Source organism: Bombyx mandarina, chromosome 19, assembly GCF_030267445.1.
Source record: "Bombyx mandarina strain Sakado chromosome 19, ASM3026744v2".
Lineage (NCBI taxonomy): Eukaryota > Metazoa > Arthropoda > Insecta > Lepidoptera > Bombycidae > Bombyx > Bombyx mandarina.
Genome location: NC_143225.1, coordinates 10,120,354 through 10,143,781, shown reverse-complemented (window position 1 = coordinate 10,143,781; position 23,428 = coordinate 10,120,354). Strand labels below are relative to the sequence as shown.

Genomic DNA, 23,428 nt, shown 5'->3' with positions numbered 1-23,428 from the left:
AACATATCTATATCGTTTCGTATTTTATCAGCTTTATAAATTATAGACCCGTAGAGCTAGGAACTGTCCAACGGACAGGGTAATTGCGCTGTTAAACGAATTTCTGTCCGAAATCCAGGATGCTCACGTATTTGCCGATAGTTGGGGAAGACTTTATTCCAAAATAATTTTATTTTTAGCATAATATTATAATAATTTATAATTTCAATAATGTTTTTGTGTTAACGAGTCAGGCGTTTTGGTGAAAACTGTAAGCCTGACTTTGTATTGAATGGAATAAATAAATAAATAGGATTTCATTTCTATACATCCTACACATACTATTTTATATTACTGGTGGTAGGACCTCCTGTGAATCCGCACGGGTAGGTAGGTACCACCACCCTGCCTATTTCTGCCGTGAAGCAGTAATGCGTTTCGGTTTGAATTCCGAGTGGCCGCTGTAACTATACTGAGATCTTAGAACTTATGTCTTAAGGTGGGTGGCGCATTTAAGTTGTAGATGTCTATGGGTTCCAATAACCATCTAAGCTCTGTGAGATCGTCCACCCATTTAAGCAATAAAAAGAAAATGAGAACTTATTAGGAGCAAATCATTTGTCCTGTCCGCTATCATTTCAACCTTGCAATCCTTAGGACTATGTCGGTGACCATGCTTCTCCTGCGAATCTCATGCAAATCTCACCACTCCTGATTCCCTCGCGGACAGAGACTCCGAGCATTGCCTTTCTATTGCTCTTTGAGCTTGAGATTCATTGGAAGTAACAACTAGCTACCATATTTTATCATTAACGGCAACGCATACCTACGTGACTTTTGTCTTGAAGCAGTGCGGTGTTTGGAATGAGAAGATTTTGCGCAACCTGTTACTCGGGGTGACAATATTTTCCTAAATAAAGATAATGCTTTACAAACTCGCACATGTATAGCACAACGCACTAAAGTGAAGTATATTATTATACAACAACAAAAATATACACACACACATATCGTACTATTCTAAAAATACTTGATACTAGCGACCCGCCCTCGCTTCGCTTCGGAAACATTAAATTTTATTATTGATAGCTGAGTCCCGCGATGTTACCCGCGGTTATTGTCGTACCGCGGGTGACGCCGCGGGCTGAAGCTAGTCTAAAAAAGTAGCCTAAATTACTCCTTTTATCATCAGCTACCTATCAGTGAATGTCTCGTCAAAATCGGTGCAGCCGTTCCAGAGATTAGCCGGAACAGACAGACAGACAGACAAAAATTGTAAAAAAATGTTATTTTGATGTATGTACCGTATATATATTCATATGCATGTAGTAAAAAGCTGTTATTTCAATATTACAAACAGACACTCCAATTTTATTTATATGTATAGATATTTATATTATGTATATAGCTTCTGTTGGAAGTGTTTGTTTTCTCTATCCGGATTGTGCCTTCGTCGATTCTCATTTAATATTGAATGATTAAAGATGCTTGAGGTATTCAGTTATGTTGGTGAATAACGACTAGTTTCGCTCTCTCTATATATGTGAATAATATTAATTGTTTAAAGTTCATCGATCCGAATTCAATAGGTCTTCGGAGGTTCACAGTTGTTACGATATTAGGACGATTAAACGGCGTATTTTACTAAAGAGCCATAGAGATAAATATATTAACTTATCATTTATAGTTACTGTTTAATGATTCCGTATTTATAGTGGTCATAAAACAAACATAATCATTTTGATAAAGTACGCAGTTATATTTTACGTCTATGTCCGTGTACGTAATTTACCGGATGAAAGCTGTTACGTAGATATTGTACCTATGTTCTTGCTCAAATAAGAAGCTCCTGCTAGACCCATGAACTCCAGAAAATAGTTGAGGCGATGTTTTCGTTGTATTTTGATCATCAACGAATAATCTGAACTAGAGGTCCCACAGTAGTCGAAATTCGACTATAATTAATTGGAATTGTAAGTTTGTACACTATTGTGATTGTATTTTATACTTCTATAGTCACAAATTTCGCCAAGACTACACTATAAAAAATATTAACAAAGACAAACAATATTTAATCTCAATTTGACAACAGACGTGAAGAACAAAAGTTTGACAATAAATAGTATGCATGCGTGTGTGCGTCAAATACATAGTATGTAGTGTGTGTAATGCTTTCGTTATTGACTTAATGTATCTTTTATGCATTATTTAAAAAAAAAAATAGCACTGTGCACTTCTTCTTTATATCCTCTATAAGTGTGGAAAATTTCATACTCCTCCGTCCGCGCAATTTTCGTAAAAAGGGATACAAAGTTTTTGCTTCACGTATTAATATATAGATAATAATGTTTAATCACTAGGTACATAGTATAAAACAAAGTCGCTTTCTCTGTCCCTATATCTGTCTGTCCTTATGTATGCTTAAATCTTTAAAACTACCCAACGGATTTTGATGTGATTTTTTTTAATAGATAGAGTGATTGAAGAGGAAGGTTTATATGATTGTATAGGAAGGAAGGAGGAAGGTGTATAATAACAACCATTAAATAGTGGAGAAATCAATAATAAATTAGTTTCCGAAGCGAAGCGAGGTCGGGTCGCTAGTAATGTATAATTTAATAAAATGTCGAAATTAATCAGTTTGACGCATTTAGTTAGTGGAGCAGTATTTAGAAATTAATATTAATTCGTTGGTCTCATTGTTCTAAGTTCGCTGGTCAATGCCCTCCTCTCAAACATGAATTGGGCAACATTTTGTCAAATGTATTTGTAAAATGATCTCGCACTCAAAGGACAAAACTGTACATGTCATGCTTAGAAAAATGTTAAATTGACTTGCAATATGATAAGAAACACATATCATTTACGATTGGGAATAAAAAGGTCTAATAAAAATAATAGGTCAATAAATTTTTTGGGTATATTTCTTAATTTCATAATGATAAGACGCAATATTCCAAATACTATAAAATAGGTCGTATTCATTTCGATTTCATCAGTTTGATCATTGCAAGCAAACAAAAGTAAGTACAATTTATGGAGTAAACGTATTAATAATATAATAATCTGTATACAAATTCCACCTGTCAGACTTCATTTTTGAAACGTTCGAATAATAATTTTTTTATTGTTTATTTTTCGTTTTTTACTTATCACTATTCTGTTCTTCAATCAAAAATTAATTGTTGATAAATAGCCTTTGTACTGTGAAAATTCAGACCTAACAACTCATAACTCAAGGTAGTTAGGTGGCGGTATTTACGTTGTAAATGTCTATGGGCTCCGGTAGCCAATTAACATCAGGTGGGCCGTGAGCTCGTTCACCCACCTAAGCAATAAAAATAATTGATATGGGCACCGAGTAGCCAGATGTTTAAATATGTTTTTTCTTTTTTCAGCTAAAAATGAAATTCTTCGTTGCTCTCGTTGCTATCGTAGCTGTGGCTGTCGCCAGCCCCACCAAGCCCATTTTCGGACCCGAAATCATCGACTTCCCTCTTCCCGACGGTGGTGCTGTCACTGAGCCAATCGTGCCCTCCCCTGTTATCGTTGGACCAGTCGCACCAGGCCAGGCCGCTCCTCTCGTTCAGATCATTGTGAACGTGAACCAGCCAGGCGCTGATGCTGCTATCATTCCCCAGCCCGTCATTGTTGACGAGTCCGATGAACTCAAACCCGACCCCGTTATTATCGTCGAAGAGGCTGAACAGGGCCCCATTGTCCCTGAGCCTGTTATCGTTGCTCCCATCAACCCCATCCCCATTGTCCCTGAGCCCGTCATCGTTGCTCCCATCAACCCCACCCCCGTCGCCCCCGTCATCATTGGAACCCCCATCATACCCTCTCCTGCCGTCACCCTCCCTGAGGAGCTCAACTAAGTAACTGTGATAGAACTTGCTCAAATGCAATGTCAATAATATAGGCATTGCATTACTTTAATTGTACGAATAAAATTGACACAAAAGTATATTGATACATTTGATTGTTTTATTTTTGCAATTTAATATTTCATTTCCCGAGTTATCTGCTATTTTTTACATGATTAACATCTAAAATGTTGATGCTAGGACGATTTCTGAGAGTGTAAAGGTAGGTACAATCTCTCATCTCTACGGGACTGGAGATTTTTAAGGCCATGCCTTAGAAAATGTGAAGTATTTTCTGAGATTTACGAATCACGTGGATCCCTAACTAAAACGTGTTTAATACTTATGGACTACTTTTCGCATCTTCTTTAAATACACCGTCATGCTTCCATAGTTCAGCTGCGTACACGCCCAACAATTAGGTACTTAAAACTTGTGATTTGTACACATAATTAAAAGAACTTAGCGGTTCCTCGATCTCTGGTCTATTACCTACATTGTATTGGAGTGTTTCGGAGTAATTTCTGACTTTTTTTAATAATTGCGGTGGATTTTAAACCTCCTAAAAGGGAAGACAATAAAACCTTAATAAGGCCTGCCGTCTTGTATGGATCAGCTTGTTGGACGACTAAGGTAGCGGATGAAAGGCGATTGCATGCAGCAGAGATCCGAATGTTGCGATGGATGTGTGGAGTAAAGAGAATGGATAGAATACGGAATGAATATGTTAGAGGAAGTCTGAAAGTGACACCTGTGATAGAGAAGCTGAGAATTGTGCGTTTGGGATGGTATGGACATGTGATGAGACGAAATGAAAATGAGGTTGGTAAGAGAATGTTAACTATGAATGTGGAAGGATATAGAGGAAGAGGTAGACCTAAGAAGAAATGGATGGATTACGTGAAAGACGATATGGGTAAGAAGGGAGTGAGCGAAGAAATAGTATATGATAAAAGAGTATGGAAGGAGAAAACATGTTGCACCGACCCCAGGTGACTGGGAGAAGGGCAAGATAATGATGGTGAACTTTAAGTTTACACAGCACTTTCTTGGATCATAAATACTTAAGTGAATAAATATTTAAAAGGCCATTATAATTTTTAAGAAAGGTTTTAAGGAAACTGAAAATATGATTATTATTATTATGAATTAACAATTTAACTTACAAGTAATGTTAATTATGTATAAAATAATATGGCATACACATAAACATAGCAAAATGTAAATTCTAATAATATTTGTTACTGTTGGTAGGGGGTTGGTACGAGTACCACCGCCCTGCATATTTCTTCCGTGAAGCAGTAATGCGTTTTGATTTGAAGTGTGGTGGTATTATTGTGATTGATGTCTATGGCTTCCGGTGACCACTTAACACCAGGTGGGCCGGGAGCTCGTTCATCTATCTTAGCAATAAATAAAAAAGTATAAAAATATCTCGAAAATCCTATAAATGACGACAACTTATTTTGGGAACATCCGATTTTAATTAAACAAAATCTATATTAAACTCCAAATGAATCTCTGTCTAATAGTAAAACTACATGAAAATCCATTTAGTGGTGTCAGAAATCGATGCCAACAAATAAACAGGCAGAAAATAATTCTAAAAATCGTTGGTATATTTTCCACAGTATCTTTTCCCTACCTGTTCACTGGTAGCCTAAGGGATATTCCAGCTTTGTGGGGACGGGTATTCACATGAGGTCACCTTCACCGGCTCAACCCGAGGGAATTTGTTAACACTAGCTCTAGCAAGAGCAATGCTTCGCAGACTCTACCATTGGATCAGAATCGCGACCTACTGAAAAGATCCAGCGAGAAACTCAATGGGTTTTGTCTATGGACCACAATATTACTCTTCTTTAGTTATTTATCTTGAATGTACATACATATTGGATTTTATTGTTTTATTATCTGTATATGGAGCCTGGAGATCAGTAATACAGGTCTTTGAGACTAGTAGAGACTTCACTTCTTTCAAAGGCTAACTAAATAAACTGTAAAGTTAATCTCCAATACAACCAAGAATTAGGAGGAAAACTACCAAAAAAATACATTTTGCTATTGTATCCGTCAATGTTCCTATAATGTTTAGCCAATTGGAGTGCGCCAGTATATTATTCGTAGAAACGAAATCCTCGAAAATAAAAAAAAAGCGTATTAACTGGTGCCGATAATTAAGAGATTACTTTTGCTATCAATTTCTATTTTTAAATTACTTTTATTGTGTAGACGCGTGAATGAGCTTCTGATTTACCCGCTGTTAAGGGGTTTCTGGAGCCCACGGACAACGTGACATCAAGGTGGACGCCGCTACGCACCTCTCGACTTGAGTTCTACGTCTCAATTGTTTAGTAATAACGTATGTTGCAATTTTTTCGGGTTTTATTTATATTATTCTATATTATACCATAATCGTGGAAATCTTTAGTGAACGTGTATTGAGTATCTACGTATTTCATAAAAAAATGACACCTGTCTACGGGAACAGGCATAGAATACAACGAACGTCATATCCTTTAGATCACGACGGCTTCAAAATCAGAAATGAATAAATTCTTTATAATCAAATCAAATCAAATCAAAAAATTTTTATTCAACATAAATGAAAGTACATACTTGTTCAACGTCAAAAGAACTACCGCCAATTCACAAGAACTACCCTCCGTCCTGAGAAGAATTGGCAAGAAACTCAGCGGGCATGTCTTTTTTTTTTTAAATATTGAATATAATAATAGCCTTTTTATTCCTAAACATAGGGTTACAAGAGGTCCCTAAGTTCGGTGTGCCTTTTGGCATAGGCCTCGTCCAATTCCTTCCAATGGGTCCTATCCCTTGCTACTCTCAGCCAGAATGGTCCCGCTGTCTGCTTCAAGTCATCTTCCCATCTCCTGATTTGACGACCCCTACTTCGTTTGCCGTCTCTTGGTTGCCAGAGGGTGACTTGCTTGCTCCATTTGTTAGTGGGGTGGCGTAGCATATGTCCAGCCCATCTCCATTTTTGGACGTCTATCCGGGTGAGAATGTCTGTGAGTTTCGTTCTTGTTCTTATGTCTACGTTCCTGACTCTATCTTTGATTTTTAACCCTAGCAGCTTCTTTCCATGGTACGTTGGCATTTTATTAGCTTTTCCCTGTGGTTAAGTGTCAATGACCAAGTTTCGCAGCCATAAGTAAGAACTGGTAGAATACAGGTCTCGAATGTTTTCTTTTTGATGTGATTGCCTAGATCCTTACTTTTCACTATTTCCTTCAGTGACCAGTATTTTCTCCAACCTTGGGCTATTCGCCTGGTTATTTCCTTGGTCATTACATCTGAAGGGGATATAATCTGGCCTAAGTAATTATATTCTTTGACATATTCGATCTTATTGCCATCTACCATAACGTCTATTTCCTTTGAATTTGTCATCAATTTTGTTTTACTGGCATTGATTTCCAGACCAGCTTCCTTACTTATATTTGCTAGGCTCTGCATCATTAGTTCTATTGCCGCAGGATCCTCTTCAAGAAGCACCAGATCATCGGCAAATCTTAGGTGGTTTAGGCGAGCTCCATTTATATTTAGACCTAAGTGGTCCCAGTTTAGCTGTCTAAAGATGTGCTCGAGTACGGCGTTAAATAGTGTAAGGGAGAGAGGATCGCCTTGGCGTACACCCTTTTTGATAGGAAATGATTCTCCTGTTGATTCAAGTTTAATACTGGCCTTGCTAGATTTATATATACTCTTGAGTATTTCTATATAGTTGCTCTGGACTCCTTGTTGTTTAAGACTCCGCCATATGTATTGGTGCCTGAGGCTATCGAATGCCTTTGAGTAATCTATGAACGCCAAGTATATTTGTTTATTGTATTCATTATACTTCTGTATCAACTGTTTTATTGTGTGAATGTGATCTATTGTCTGAAGCCTTTTCTGAATCCTGCCTGCTCTGCGGGTTGGCTTTCGTTTAGCGTTAATGATATTCTTTCCAGGATCACTTTAGCAAATACTTTATATATGTTTGATATTAGAGAAATTGGCCTATAGTTCGCAATCTCGTCTCTAGTGCCTTTTTTATGTAGTAAAATTATGTGACACTCGGTCCATTCTTCTGGGATTTGCCTTGTTTGTAAGATTTCATTGAAGAGTTTTGCCAGCACAGGACTGATTTCCTCTAAAGTTCCCTTAAGCATTTCGTTAGGTATCTTGTCCGGTCCTGGGGCTTTCTCGAGTTTTTGAGATTTTATTGCCTTGGTTACCTCTGAGGCAAGGATCTCTGGCAGTTCGTCTACTTTGTTTTCATTTGCTTCGTAAACTTCCACAATTGTGTCCAACCCTGAACCAAATTTATCAGAATACAATAGGCGGTAATAGTCAGTAGCTAGTTTCAGTATTGAGAGTCGGTTAATTAAGTTAGATTCGCGTTGGTTCAGTTTCAATATCCATTCTTTCCCATGTTCGCTTAGTTGCTTCAGAGCCTTTTTTGTTCCTCCTGTTCTTTTTATATTTTCTTCTAAAACACTATTTCTTTTCTCTTTACGGTCTTTTCTCATATTCTCCTTAATTTCCTTGCTAAGGTTTGCAATTTTTTGGCGTCTTTCTTTATCCCCTTTATTTGATATTAGTGTTCTTCTTTTATCCAATAGTTCTAGTGTCTCCTTGCTTAAATAGCTTTCTTTGCTCCTGGGTTTGCTGACTAGCATCTCTTTCAATTTGTTTTGTAATCTCCTGTATTTAATCCCAGTTTCTGCGTCGGAAGCAATAATTTCTTTAAGTGATTCTGTTGTGGGGGAATTAATGGAATGACTGTGTTCTGACATTTGATACAGCTTATTATTATTTGCTAGGTTTTTCCTGGATCTTTTGGATTGGTTTAAGCTTAGGCAGCTTCTTACCATACGGTGGTCTGTGTTAAAGTTAAGGTTTTTAACTATGTTGGTATCTGTGAACGCGCTTGCTTTGTTAGTTATAATAAAGTATATTTCAGTTTTGAATTTTGCACCTGGGGAGGACCACGTCCATTTGCTTTTAGTCTTTTTGTGAAAACGTGAGTTCATTAAAATAAGGTTATTTTCCATCATGAACTCTACTAGTTTCTGTCCATTTTGGCTTCTTTTGCCATGCCCAAACTTCCCGATTGTGGATTCTTCTCCATTTTGTCTTTCTCCAACCTGTGCGTTAAAGTCGCCCATGATTATTATATTGTTATTGTAGTGCGGTTTTATTGCTTCTGAGATACTTTCATAAAAATATTCTATGTCTGATTTCCCTGCTTGTTCTGTTGGAGTATATATTTGGAAGATGGCCCAATTTTTCTTGTATTCCGGAAATTTAAAATGAGCTACCGCAATTCTGTCAGATACTCCTTCAAAACCCATAATGTTTTTCTTCAGCCTAGACTTAATAAGGAAACCTACTCCTTTTTGTCCGGTGTGTTCTCCTTTGTGAAACATGATATAGTCGTTCCTCTCTTCTATTCCTTCTCCTGGCCTTCTCATCTCGCTGATACCTATTATGTCCCATTTTATGTTGGATATGGCTATTTCTAATTCTTTTAGGCTCTCTTCCGTTCTTCGTGTCCGAGCATTCAGTGTGCAGACATGTATATTATTATGTTCGGTGTTCTTTTTATCTTGTTTTGTCTGTATTGTTTTCTTTTTGTGCATATTTTTTCTGGATATTAGGTTATTTCGAGTTGTAATATTTTGATTTAGATGGAGGGTGTTTGTCTTCTTCCCCCACGGTGACAAGCCGGCTTGGGGTGCTTGTTATAAATGTTGTTTGGTAATGTGGTTGTTGGGATTGTTTGGATCCGGGTGCCGCATATTAGTTTCTTGAGGGATTTGATAATGAAGCTGATCTCCCGCGCTCTATATAGATCAGTATATTTGGGCGCATTGTTTCCTTTGTCGCGGATTTAGAAGAGGCGTTGTTCAGGGTGGTCGATGTACTTTGGGTATTACTTGCATTGACTTTCTTTTGTGATGGTGATTTCGGTGATCCTGAAGTCTCTCTTTTCCTCTTTTCTCTGTTGCTTTCATGTGTTTTCTTTATTATCAGTTTGTCGTATTTGATGAACGCTATATTCCCTTTGTTCTTTTCCTCTTCAACTTGCCGCTGTAGTTGTTTACGTTTTTCTATTATTTCTTTAGGGTAGTCCTCTTTGATATTTATACCTTCTTGTAGGTTACGTCTATTTCGCAGAATTATGTGTTTTTTCCACGTAGTTGTGAGTGAGACTACAACAGGGCGATTTTTATCGAGCTCTTTTTCACCGATCCTGTAAGTATTATTAATTTCGAAGGTATCAAAATGTACTCCCATTTCCAGTATAATGTCTTTTATATAGTCTACTAGCTCCGTTTCTGTTGTTGCTTTTCCTTCCTCGATGCCAAAAAAGACAAGGTTATTTTTGCGCTTATCCTTATCAGCGAATTTCAATTTTAACTCTAGCTCACTTATTTTATTTTTGAGTTGGGTGTTTTCTTCGGTGATCGCTTTAAACTTTTCGTCTAGTGCTGCCATGACATTTTGTGTTACTGTAGTTGTTATAAGTTTAGTTTGTTGGTCTAACTTTTCATCTAATTTTGCCAATAGAATTTCCGTACTTTTCTCCATGTTTGGTATATTTTATATTGCTATGGCAGCACTTGTTTCGCTGTGACAACACTGGTTTTATAATGGCAGCACTTTTTTTGCTGTGGCAGCACTTGTTTCGATGTTTGTCATGTTGGTACTGTAGTTTCCACTCTGCAGTCTATGTACAATTTGCATCAGATGACACTTGACAGTATTTTTGTAGGGTAGAATGTTAACAATATGTGGTTGATTTGATCTCACAATTTAACACTTTTCTGTAATTTTTTGCTAATCGTGTATTTTGTTCTTTGTTGTAAACAATAGTTCGTATGACACTCTTTGTTGGCACTTCTTTACACTGTTTATTTTTAATTTTCCGCGGAGCTCTATGACGTGCGTATTGACTGATCGACCAAAAATATACATACTTGTTGAACGTCAAAAGAACTACCGCCAATTCACAAGAACTACCCTCCGTCCTGAGAAGAATTGGCAAGAAACTCAGCGGGCATGTCTTTTTTTTTTTAAATATTGAATATTAGATTATTTTTAAATATTCATTTTTACATGAGTATTATAACATAACAATTATTACAATATTGAAATGCCCGGAGCGAGCAACTCATTCCCACTTTGTGCAATCTTCTATAGGTATATATTTTTTTTTTTTTTTTTTTATGATTGAAGGATTACTGGTGGCCCGGAGGCCTTTCCAGTTTCACCAGGACAGGTGGGCGAGCAAAGGCTCAGCCAGGAGGGGTGGGATTTGCTAACAGCTACCCGAGCGCCTCCGAAGGAGACCTAACAGCTCAAGAGTAGCTGCTTCGCGAATGAATCTACTACCGGATCGGAATCGCGACCCGCTGAGAAGATCCGGCGAGAAACTCAGCGAGCTGATTCATGGGTTAGGTTGCACGGCGAACTCTTTGTCGAGTTCGACGAGTACGGTTACCGAGGTCCCTAAGCCTGCTCCTAGAGCTGAAGGCGTCTAGTGCAAAGGTTATTGGATCTGAGGGATCCGTAAGGACGTGTCTAGGGCGTCGACGGTGACTGGCTCCTGCATGATCAGGATTCGGGGAGTAGTCAGCGGCGGCTACGATAAGGCGATTATCATGACGCATAGCCTTATCGAAGTACCGTTCCGACGCTGACTTCATGTATTTCTGGATAGATTCGAGGCCCAGGTCGTCGTGTAGGTCAACGTTCCTGACGAACCACGGAGCTCCGACGGCTAACCTGCAAAAGCGGGATTGTAGAGATTGAAGGGTGTGTATGTGTGTGCGGGCCGCGTGAGCGAACACCACACTCGCGTAAGTCATGACGGGCCTTATGCAAGTTTTGTAAAGTGTCACCTTGTTCCGAAGGGACATTTTACTCCGCTTACAGATCATGGGGTAGAGTCTACCGAGAATAAACGCGGCACGGTCACGGACTGATTTTATATGCGGGCGGAATGTCATCGATGCATCCAGGGTAACGCCCAGGTACTTGACCTTCCTGGCCCAGGGTATGGATTGACTAAAGAGAGTAATCGGGGGTGTGAGATTCCTCCTCCTAATACGGGAGGAAATCCGTGTGGAGCTTCCCCTCTGAAATAGCACCGCAGTACTTTTCGCTGGGTTGATGTCTATGCGCCATTTTCGGAACCACTGTCCTAGGGCTAGGGCTGCGCTCTGAAGCTTCTTCGCGATTAGGGACTTGTTTCTACTGGAATAGTAAACAGTCGTGTCGTCGGCGAATAAAGCTAAATGGGTCGGCGGCGACCGGGGAATATCGTTAACGAATAAGTTAAATAGGAGGGGTGAGAGGACAGAGCCTTGCGGGACTCCAGCTGTGAGAGGTCGTGGGGAGGAGCGGGTTCCCTCGACTCGATATCGAAAAGAGCGGTTCGACAAGAAGTCCCGTATGATGAGCACGAGACTATCCGGCACGCCCATGTTGAATAGTTTGAAAATCAAACCGTTGTGCCAGACTTTGTCGAACGCTTTTGCGACGTCGAAGAAGAGAGCTCCCGTGTATAACGGTTTTGGTCGATTAAGCCCCACAAGAATGTGCTCCGTGAGGCGGTGCACCTGTTGAACGCATGAGTGATTTGTACGGAATCCGAATTGTTCATCGATGAGAATGCCCTTGGATGAGACGAAGTCTCTGAGGCGTTTGTAGAGCAGACGCTCATACAGTTTGCCTAGAGACATGAGGAGGCTAATCGGGCGGTAGCTCGTCGGATGATTTTTTGGTTTACCGGGTTTATGTATGCCGATAACGTCCGCTTCTTTCCACACCGCGGGAAAGATACAGTTCGCCATAGCGGCATTGAAAATAGATGCCAACATCACGATGAGTTGGACGGGTAGAAGTTTAATAACGCGGTTGGATATACCGTCGGAACCGGGAGCCTTGCGAGGACGTAGGTCTTTGATCAAGTCTTTAACTTCCATCGGGGTGACGGGTGGTAACGCGTCCGAGGGTGGCAAGGAGACTCTGCGTTCTACCTCACTGTCTACAAATTCTACATGAACAGGGTCCACGGATTGAGTGCTGGGCGTGCACTGGGTTTGCAATGTATCGGCCAGCAGCTCTGCTTTTTCATCATCATCGAACGCCGCGAGTCGGCCTGAGGGGCCTACGAGGGGGGGCATAGTTACTACCGTATCCGATTTGAGAGCACGAGCTAAGCGGTAGTAAGACCTTTGAGAGTGCGCGAGTCTTTCTAAGAAATCAGACCATCTGGCATCTCGGACTTCGGCGATGCGAGACTTTACGTCGCGTTGTAGGGCACGCATTCGAATACGATTTTCCGCGGTAGGATACCTGTCGTAGGCGCGTATCGAGGCGTTCTTAGCTCTAAGGAGTTCCCTAATATCGTCGGACAATTTGAAGCGGTGAAGGAAGTCCTCCGCTACAACTTGTTTCGATGACCTATCTAATGTCGAGGTGATGTGTGACGTTAAGATGTCTATGGCTTCAGCGGTATCCTGAGGAGACGGGGTAGAGTCTGGGTTAAACGGGAGCGATGGTGGATCAGATTCAGCCAGGCTGATGCCCAGCGTGTGCCAATCCACCACAGTCCTCGTGACGGGAACGGAATCGGGAGCGCGACCGAGCTTCATAACGACGGGACGGTGGTCTGAATCTAACTCTGAAACTACTTCGATCGAGTGTAAGCGCAGAGTTACGTTTTTTAATAACGCTATGTCGAGTATATCCGGGCGATGCGCGATATTTAGCGGGTAGTGATTCGGGGTTAGCGGAGCGACGATATCGAAGGCGAGATCATCGACTAACGCGTCAAGCCGCCTGCCATTCGGGGTTGTAGTGTGTGAGTTCCACCTGATGTGTTTACAATTTAGGTCGCCCGCCAGAATGACAGAGCTCCCCATGCCGAGCAGCGCCTCGATATCACTGCTTAGAACGATCTTATCCGGTGGAAGATAAACGGACGCGATAACGATCGGCGCGTGTCCCGTCAGTGAGATTCGGCACACTGATGCTTCGATATTAGCGAGCGCGGGAGGATCGAGCGGGACGCAATGCAGGGCTCTTCTATAGTAAATGACGGTACCACCACCACGAGCAGAGAGCCTGTCGTTCCTGACCATGTTATAGTTCGCGATTTTAGGGTCACGGCGCGCGGGCTTAAGTAGGGTCTCCTGCACTAAAAAGATATCAATTTGATGGTCACGCAAAAAGTCAGAAACCTGATCACGTTGATTTGCGAGACCGTAAGCGTTAAAAAATCCTATCGTTACGGATAGGGGCTTTATTCTACTTATATACGCCATTGATTACCGGCGGAGTGAGGGGAGGACGTACGTATTTAATGACGCGTATACGTCGGCGTATTCTTGCACAACGGCGATAAAGTGTTGTGCAGTGGAGGCAGCGCGAATGGCGTCGCCCAAAGCGTTAACGCGCTCAAAGTTGATCGACTGAAAGAAGTCGATCGCTAAAGCGAGATTTTCGGACGCGGTCGGAGGGCAAGTCGCGGAAGAGGGACGAGTCGCGGGGGCGGGACGAATCGCGGAGGAGGGAGTTGTAGCCGTGTTCGTGTACGGCAGCGGTTTCGCCCAGGCCGAGACACTGGGCACCGGCGCCGAAACGAACGCTGGCTTAGCCTGCGACACAGAGGGTGCCGAGGCTTTGATGTCTGGGCCGAAATCTCGGAGGCGGTTTTGGCGGGCGACGCGTCGATTTATTTTAGGGGCTCGGGGGCATCCGCGGTAATTTCTATAGGTATATACAGTCAAACCTGGGTAAGTGAGAACTGGATAAGTGAGAAAACTCTATTAGTGAGAGTAATAGCCAGGACCAGTCATTTTAAGCTCCCAAAACCTCTATTAGCGAGAAACAGAAACCTCTGTAAGAGAGAGTCGTTTTTCCCTCATGGACCTCCATAAGGGAGACAGCTACTTAACTATACCTCTATAAGCGACAATCGAGCTTTATTTATTTATATTATTTAGGAGGAACAAATGAAAAAACAAATTACAAATTTAACATGTGCTATTTTATGACTCATTCTTAACTTTCGTGGAACGTCCTATCATTGATTTCGTATTGTTTTCTCGTCAATATTGAATATTCTATTTCGTGGAACTAAATAACGTTGTTATTTTATCGTATGCTTTTCGAATGGACACGTGTGCTTGTGTACTGTCCTGTTTGTCGAACTTACTCAGTTTATCGTTAATCAATTGCTAAGGAAAGTTCTGTTCTGCATTATGTCAAAACGGAAAATTAAAGTACTGTCATTAAGTAATAAACTTAAAATAGTTAATGCGTTTGAATCCGGAAAATCGCGAAATGAAGTTCAGAGGGTGCATTAAGGAGAAACTCGGGTTAGTGAGAAACCTCTATAAGCGAGAATAAGATTGTGCTCCCTTGAACTCTCGCTTATCCAGGTTTGACTGTATAGTAATATGTATACGGCCGAAGAATTACGAGATTGACGAAGTGGACAGAGCACATTGTTCGTAGGACCTGATGCGAAAACATTTTGCATCAGGCCCTACGAACCTGAAGGAAAAGGTTTTAAGGAAACCTTTTAAAAACAGTCTCTTGCGTTACTTTCGTCCCTATGTGCTAATGACTAGTGAACGCCGATAAGCAGTGTGCTGGTTTGTCTACAAAGGCAATAAAAAATACTAATTAAACAGGTACAAAATTTGGCCTGAACAGACAAAAAGGAACAAGGTGAAAAAAAATTGGTAAAATGATTGGCAAACAGATCTTTATTTTGTAGTGAATTCGTTATTATTATTAGTTACATATTTCGCCTTACTCTCTTTGCTCTTTGTTTGATATAATTGTATAAAATTAGGATATTGCTTCTTTATTCATATTTGAATTGACTGAAAATATTTATATGCTTATAGCTTAGTTGAGAGTCGCATGAAGGGTGACAGCAGGAGCGAGGATGATGGGTTTGGCCACGATCACAGGCTTAGGGACAACTGGGGGAGACATCTACGACCTGGACAGGCTCAGACACGGTAGGGGATTCATCGACGCTGCCGTGAAGCAGTAATGCGTTTCAAGCAATAAAAAAACATATGTAAGAAAGCCGGGAGACAAAAAATCTAATAATTATGTGTTAGGTTTTTAATTTACTAACATAGATTATAAGTGATAGTTACTAACAAAATATTATGGTTTATTTACTGAAGTAAAGATACATAATAATAATAACGAATAATACACGGTACACGGTTTGATAACGAAACATTTCGATCAACACCTTAAGAAACTTTCGTTATCTAGCTGGCCTGACACAGAAGGCAGTAAATCTCTATGCATCGTGGGCTCCTCTACTAACTATTTGAAATTGCTGGAGTCATGGTCCAGACGGCTGACCGATCCTTCGGCTGGTCGTAGGGCCGTCGAGGCGATTCGCCCGGTTCTTGTGAAATGGGTGAATCGTGACAGAGGACGCCTCACTTTCCGGCTCACGCAGGTGCTCACTGGGCATGGTTGCTTCGGTGAGTTCCTGCACCGGATCGGAGCCGAGCCGACGGCAGAGTGCCACCATTGTGGTTGCGACTTGGACACGGCGGAGCACACGCTCGTCGCCTGCACTGTATGGAAGGGGTGGCGCCGTGTCCTCGTTGCAAAAATAGGAAACGACTTGTCGTTGCCGAGTGTTGTGACATTGATGCTCGGCGACGACGAGTTGTGGAAGGCGATGCTCGACTTCTGCGAGTGCACCATCTCGCAGAAGGAGGCGGCGGGGTGTGTGAGAGACGCACAGGGCCGCCGCCGTCGAGCGGGCGCAAGGGAGGCGGATTTCGCCCAAGCCCTGGCCCTCTAAGTGTTTCGGGTCTTCCTCACATGTCGGCCTGGGGACCGACGAAGGGGGTCTAAGAACACGACGTGCAAGCTGCTCTGCACACGTTTTATGCATGAGCATCCGGGTGATGGAAGGCCGGCTATCCTCAACCCACGCTGGTTCTGACCCAGCGGGGTATTCCGTAAGATAGACCATTCTAACCGGCGCCATCTAGACGGGTTTCGAATAGCCTGCCGACCGAGAGGGCTGGTGGTCGTGGCGCCGACGATCGCCAGTCCGGCGTCCCCAGGGGGAGGGTAATGGGAGAGATGTGCTCCGCACTAAACACTTCACTTTCCCCCCTTTGCCTTTTCATGAGCTCTGTGTCATGCGAGGTTTGGATGCTGCTTGTTGAGCGACAGGAGGTTTTAGTCGGTTCGACTCCGACAGGCCCCGCCTTCCATCCCCAGTGAAGGGCGGAAGTCCGGCGATTTCCTACTGACAAAAAAAAATCTATTAGAAATTAACATAAATTCGTTGGTCTCATTTTTCTAAGTTCGCTGGTCAATGCCCTCCTCTCAAACATGAATTGCGCAACAATTTGTTAATGTAAAATGATCTTGAACTCAAAGGACAAAACTGTACATGTCATGCTTAGAAAAATGTTGAATTGACTTACAATATGATAAGAAACACATATCATTTACGATTGGGAATAAAAAGGTTTAATAAAAATAATAGCTCAATAAATTTTTTGGGTATATTTCTTAATTTCATAATGATAAGACGCAATATTCCAAATACTATAAAATAGGTCGTATTCATTTCGATTGCATCAGTTTGATCATTGCAAGCAAACAAAAGTATGTAAGTACAATTTATGGAGTAAACATATTAATAATATAATAATCAGTATGCTAATTCCACCTGTCAGACTTCATTTTTTTAAACGTTCGAATAATAATTTTTTTAATGTTTATTTTTCGTTTTTTACTTATCACTATTCTGTTCTTCAATCAAAAATTAATTGTTGATAAATAGCCGTTGTACTGTGAAAATTCAGACTTAACAACTCATAACTCAAGGTAGTTAGGTGGCGGTATTTACGTTGTAAATGTCTATGGGCTCCGGTAGCCAATTAACATCAGGTGGGCCGTGAGCTCATTTACCCACCTAAGCAATAAAAAGAATTGATATGGGCACCGAGTAGCCAGATGTTTAAATATGTTTTTTCTTTTTTCAGCTAAAAATGAAACTCTTCGTTGCTCTCGTTGCTATCGTAGCTGTGGCTGTCGCCAGCCCCATCAAGCCCATTAGGATCAATGCTGAGCTGCAAGCCATTCTGGACGCTATCCACAGCCCCAGCACAGACCCAGCCACCGCTGCTCTCCTTCTCAAGCACCTGCAAGAAATCCTCGTCGCTCTCAACGTCATAGACCCCATCCAGGAGCCTATTTTCGGACCCGAAATCATCGACTTCCCTCTTCCCGACGGTGGTGATGTCGCTGAGCCAATCGTGCCCTCCCCCGTTATCGTTGGACCAGTCGCACCAGGCCAGCCCGCTCCTCTCGTTCAGATCATTGTGAACGTGAACCAGCCAGGCGCTGATGCTGCTATCATTCCCCAGCCCGTCATTGTTGACGAGTCCGATGAAGTTAAACCCGACCCCGTTATTATCGTCGAAGAGGCTGAACAGGGCCCCATTGTCCCTGAGCCCGTTATCGTTGCTCCCATCAACCCCATCCCCATTGTCCCTGAGCCCGTCATCGTTGCTCCCATCAACCCCACCCCCGTCGCCCCCGTCATCATTGGAACCCCCATCATACCCTCTCCTGCCGTCACCCTCCCTGAGGAGCTCAACTAAGTAACTGTGATAGAACTTGCTCCAATGCAATGTCAATAACATAGGTATTGCATTACCTCAATTGTACGAATAAAATTGACACAAAAGTATATTGATACATTTGAATGTTTTATTTTTGCAATTGAATATTTCATTTCCCGAGTTATCTGTTATTTTTCACATGATTACCGTCTAAAATGTTGATGCTATGATGATTTTGCGAGCGCAGAGGTAGGTACAGTCTCTTGTCTCTACGGGACTGGAGATTTTTAAGGCCATGCCTTAGAAAATGTGAAGTATTTTTTGAGATTTACGAATCACGTGGATTTAACATGTATTTAACTGTCTCTTTGCTCTTTGCTGATATACTTTGGAATCAAAATCATATTTATGTATTTATTTGGGAAACCAACAGTACAAAATAAAATAAAATTAAAAGATAGCTAAAACAATAACCAAACATGTTTCCACCATCAAAATCACATATAATTAGAAAGGAAAATAAAGAGAAATTTAGAAAATTAAGTTTACACAAAAAAAAAAATTCAACATTAACTCCATAAGTACAAAAAAGATTCTCCAAAATGAGTAAATAAATAAACGATAATGTATCATAACTATATAACGTATATAAATTAAACCTAATATGGGATAGCGATTTTCCATGGATTATAAATTCCTAATGCGAAAAATCATAAATTAGAATATGAGCACACGTGATTACTTGCTAAAACATTATAAGTTATCTTGCAAATAATAAAAACTAACACGTTCGTAAATACATAAATTATCCACTAAGAAGGATTAACATGCAACAATGATAATTAATATCTAAAAAATAGTTATCTAAGATAATTTTTAGTCTTGATAATAGTTTTTGTATAACAAAACAAAAATTAATGGTAAATTATTGTATTTTTTTGTTAATAATCAGGTAAAACTGACCACGAATTGGAATCAATTCTAGGTATTTAGAATTCAGAGGCATAACTTTTGTTTCTTATTATTATTATTTTTTTATTGCTTAGATGGATGGACGAGCTCACAGCCCACCTGGTTACTGGAGCCCATAGACATCTACAACGTAAATGCGCCACCCACCTTGAGATATTAATTCTAAGGTCTCAGTATAGTTACAAAGGCTGTCCCACCCTTCAAACTGAAACGCATTACTGCTTTACGACAGAAATAGGCAGAGTGGTGGTGCCTACCCGTGCGGACCCACCCACAAGAGGTGCCCTACCACCAGTAATTACGCAAATTATAATTTTGCTTTTTAATACACGATGTTATTCCTTCAATATATAATATATACTGCACACATACATGTGTGCATTGCCTTACGATTCGCTATTTTATGTTGAAAAAAGGATTATTGAACAATTCCCAGCGCCTTTTATTTAGCACATCTTTGTGTCCTGGCATGGCACCCCTCATTCTTATCACGACTACCGTAGATATGGAATGTTTTGAGCCGAATATGTACTATCAATATGCACATACGAGACTAGAACAAATTCGCCTAATTCCTTAATGTCCTTAACAGAGCCTTATTGGCTATTCAAATACGAATTCAGAGGAAGTAATCAGGGTCACCATCCACCAGATCAATATGTGGTAGGGATAATTATGGTTTTAATGATCTCAATACATTAATCGCAACATATCCAGACGGCGTCTCACATGAAACGAATTAAAAAAGGACTAGTCTACGGCTGTCTGGTGTAGTGGTAAGTGACATGGTCACTACACAAGAGGGTCGCGAGTTCGAATCCCGCCAAGGGAAGATATTTGTATGATAAATATAAATGTCTTTTCCAGGGTTATGGATGTATATTAAATATATGTATGTGTATAATAAAAATATTACATTTATTTCCGTTATTTGGTACCTGTAACACAGGTTCTTTACGAACTTATCACGGGATCAGTTACCGTGGCGTAATTGTTTTTTTTTTTTTTTTTTTTTTTTCCACAGGAGAAAATCGCCGGATCCCCACCCGCGCGGCAGGTGGGAGTTGAACCTCACTAAAAACTTCTACCGCTCACAACCGGCGCCCTACCTCGGACCGGGCCGGAGCCCAGTCGGGGCTATTGAGACGGCGGGACAGGGTTGACGCAGAGCATCCATCCCACCGTCCCACGGACGCCGGACCGGCGGCCGCCAGCGACACGACCACCGGTTCTCTCGTGCAGCGGGCCGAGAGCCCGCCTTGATGGCGCCGCGTTACACCTTCCCCCAGAGCGGTCGGGGGACGCGGTCTACCATCACCCGGCCTCCTACTGCGGGTGAGCGTGCAAAGCACGCCACCCCACGTCTGGGTCTCTCCCCGCACAAAACGGGTGGGACCCCTAGCTCTTAGGGGGCCAGGTCACGGATACGACCTCGGTCCCGACCCCCTGCTCGGCGGCGGCGGGTTTCTGCGTAGTGAGGAGAGCTTTGCCTCACTCGCCCCGCCGCCTCCTTCTGCGAGATGGTGCACTCGCAGAAGTCGAGCATAGCCTTCCAGGACTCATCGCCGCCAAGCATCGATGCCACGACGCCAGGCAGCGACAAGTCAGGTCCTATCTTTGTGACCAGGACACGGCGCTGCACCTCCCAAGCGGGGCAGACAGCAAGCGTATGCTCCGCCGTGTCCAGGTCGTGTCCACAATGGTGACACCTCGTCGTCGGCTCAACCCCTATCCGGCGCTGGTACTTCCCGAAGCATCCGTGCCCGGTCAGCACCTGCACCAGACGAAAGGTGAGACGTCCTTCGCCACGATTCACCCAGTCATCAAAGACTGGGTAAACCGCCTCGACGGTCCGTAGCCCACGTCCACGTGGGGCGTAATTGTTAGTAAATATTTATTTATTTATTATTTATTATCACAGCTTAGGACAAAACCTTGTCATTGTTCTTGGCAATGTTCGCAATGTAACAAACGTCGTTTGTAGTACAGTTTGTTCACATTCGGTTCTTCAAACATCGCCTGGCTACATCACATACCTATTAGATCTCAGAGCTGAAACGCTGCTGTTGTACTTAGGAAATAATCATCACCAACGCAAATGAGAATAACAATATATAAAAGTATTAAAATTATTTATTTGTCACATTATAAACTCGTTATTTTGTGTCTTGTTGTTATTCTGGTTATTTTATTTTATATTCTAAAATGATGTACTTAAAGCTAAAACTGCACTTAGTTGAGGATCTCGGGTAAAGTTACGACGGGCGCGGGAATGATGGGAGAAGCGACGATGACCGGAGTGGGAGCCACAGGCTTCTCAACAATCTCGGCTGGCTGAGGATTATAGACAGGGGCTTCAACAGCAGAAGCAGTGGTAGCCTGGTTGATGTTCAAGATGATCTGCACGAGTGGGGTGCTCTGAGCGCTGGGGGTATCGACGATGGCGGGTCCAACGGAGATAGGCTCGTAGTTGTCAACATCCACAAGAGCGGGTCCAACGTGGATAGGTTCGTAGGTGTCAACTAGAGCGGGTCCAACATGGATAGGCTCATAGGTGTCGACTAGAGCGGGTCCAACATGGATAGGTTCGTAGGTGTCAACTAGAGCAGGTCCAACATGGATAGGCTCATAGGTGTCGACAATGGCGGGTCCAACATGGATAGGTTCGTAGGTGTCAACTAGAGCAGGTCCAACGTGGATAGGTTCATAATTCGTTGGGACGGCCACAGCCACAGCTACGATGGCAGCAAAGGATAAGAAGATTTTCATTTTCTGAAATTGAAAATTAAATAAAACCAACGTCTAAAAACACATCTTGAAGAAATACATTTCTCGTGCAATCAACGAAAATTATTATATTTTTGTGTACATATATGGGTGAATACGCTCACGGCCCACCTTTGTAAAGCGTTACCGGAGCCCATAGAAATCACCAAGGAAATGATGCTACCCACATTGAGAGATGAGGCTGAATTCTCGATATTTTTTTAAAACCACCCCTCCTCCCATTTATATCGTTAAGTGAACTAGACATGAGGTCTTACAGTATGCCCGACCACCGATAAATGGCGGTTGCCGATCGCAATATTCGCCCATTCTCCGGTGAATGCTTTAGCCAGCTTTTACAGCAGCCACGGACAGAAAAGAGTTGGTGCTATTTATTCTAAAGCCCATAACATAGTCCGTAGACTGTAGACTACTCACCGATTTGTATTCACAGAAACTGTACATTTCTTTTCAATGTACGATATTTTATATGAAATTGTTATCAAAGAATTGAAGATCACTGATCGCCGTTAATAAGCATTTGGTTGATTGTGTCAGTCATAATTTGACTTGTATTTTAGATAATTTTCATGATTTAAGGCATACCCTTCATGCGCCATCAGTATTACATAAAATTACGTTCGATTAATGACACGTATGACGTTCGTGAAAATACCATTAAAGAAGTCTCAATGATGGCGGTGACACATCGTGTATACAGTGCTGAAGAATACGTGAGATATAGACGTATTCTTCAGCACGCTGTAGCACATAGGAATCTAAACCTTTTAAAATATGAGGTATTATTAGTTAGATTCATCTCAGTTGTGGGTGTAGTATAGTATTACTATATAATACTTGTCCATTTGTACTTGTCCATAGTCAGTGGTGTCCAAAAAAAACTAAAAATAGTCAACCAAATCAAATATAACTTGAATGTTAGTTACTGCAGTACTGTTAGTTACTGCAAAGAAATAAAATAATGCAATTTAGTTCTCTTTTTAGCCAGCATTTTTAATGCAGTTGGATTTTATTGTTTAATTCAGTAACACATAGGAGTTCAAATATTTTAATTATTACTTACAGAGGTCAACTGATGGCTATTAACTATTTTTTGGTAATTTTTTTATTGCCCTTGTGGGTAGACGAGCATACGGCCCACCTGATAGTGAGTAGTTACCGTCGTCTATGGAC

General features: G+C 41.5%; 3 protein-coding genes and 1 pseudogene across 3 annotated transcripts; 2 read left to right on the top strand and 2 right to left on the bottom strand.

Annotated features, from left to right (window-relative positions):
- The first annotated feature begins 2,905 nt into the window (after positions 1-2,905).
- Positions 2,906-3,956, top strand: LOC114240408 (uncharacterized). The gene is made up of 2 exons (XM_089735264.1): positions 2,906-3,002; positions 3,378-3,956. Exon 2 carries the CDS (start codon positions 3,384-3,386, stop codon positions 3,855-3,857), a length of 474 nt encoding a protein of 157 aa, XP_089591390.1. The 5' UTR covers positions 2,906-3,002; positions 3,378-3,383; the 3' UTR covers positions 3,858-3,956.
- A 2,650-nt stretch (positions 3,957-6,606) lies between these two features.
- On the bottom strand, positions 6,607-10,486 carry LOC114248916 (uncharacterized; annotated as a pseudogene).
- Positions 10,487-17,458: 6,972 nt separating this feature from the next.
- LOC114240536 (uncharacterized) lies at positions 17,459-18,647 on the top strand. Its single transcript, XM_089735365.1, has 2 exons — positions 17,459-17,538; positions 17,915-18,647. The coding sequence occupies exon 2, from the start codon at positions 17,921-17,923 to the stop codon at positions 18,533-18,535; it is 615 nt and encodes a 204-aa protein (XP_089591491.1). The 5' UTR covers positions 17,459-17,538; positions 17,915-17,920; the 3' UTR covers positions 18,536-18,647.
- A 2,936-nt stretch (positions 18,648-21,583) lies between these two features.
- Positions 21,584-22,246, bottom strand: LOC114240760 (uncharacterized). The gene has a single exon (XM_028171428.2). It carries the CDS (start codon positions 22,235-22,237, stop codon positions 21,701-21,703), a length of 537 nt encoding a protein of 178 aa, XP_028027229.2. The 5' UTR covers positions 22,238-22,246; the 3' UTR covers positions 21,584-21,700.
- Between the last annotated feature and the right edge of the window lie 1,182 nt (positions 22,247-23,428).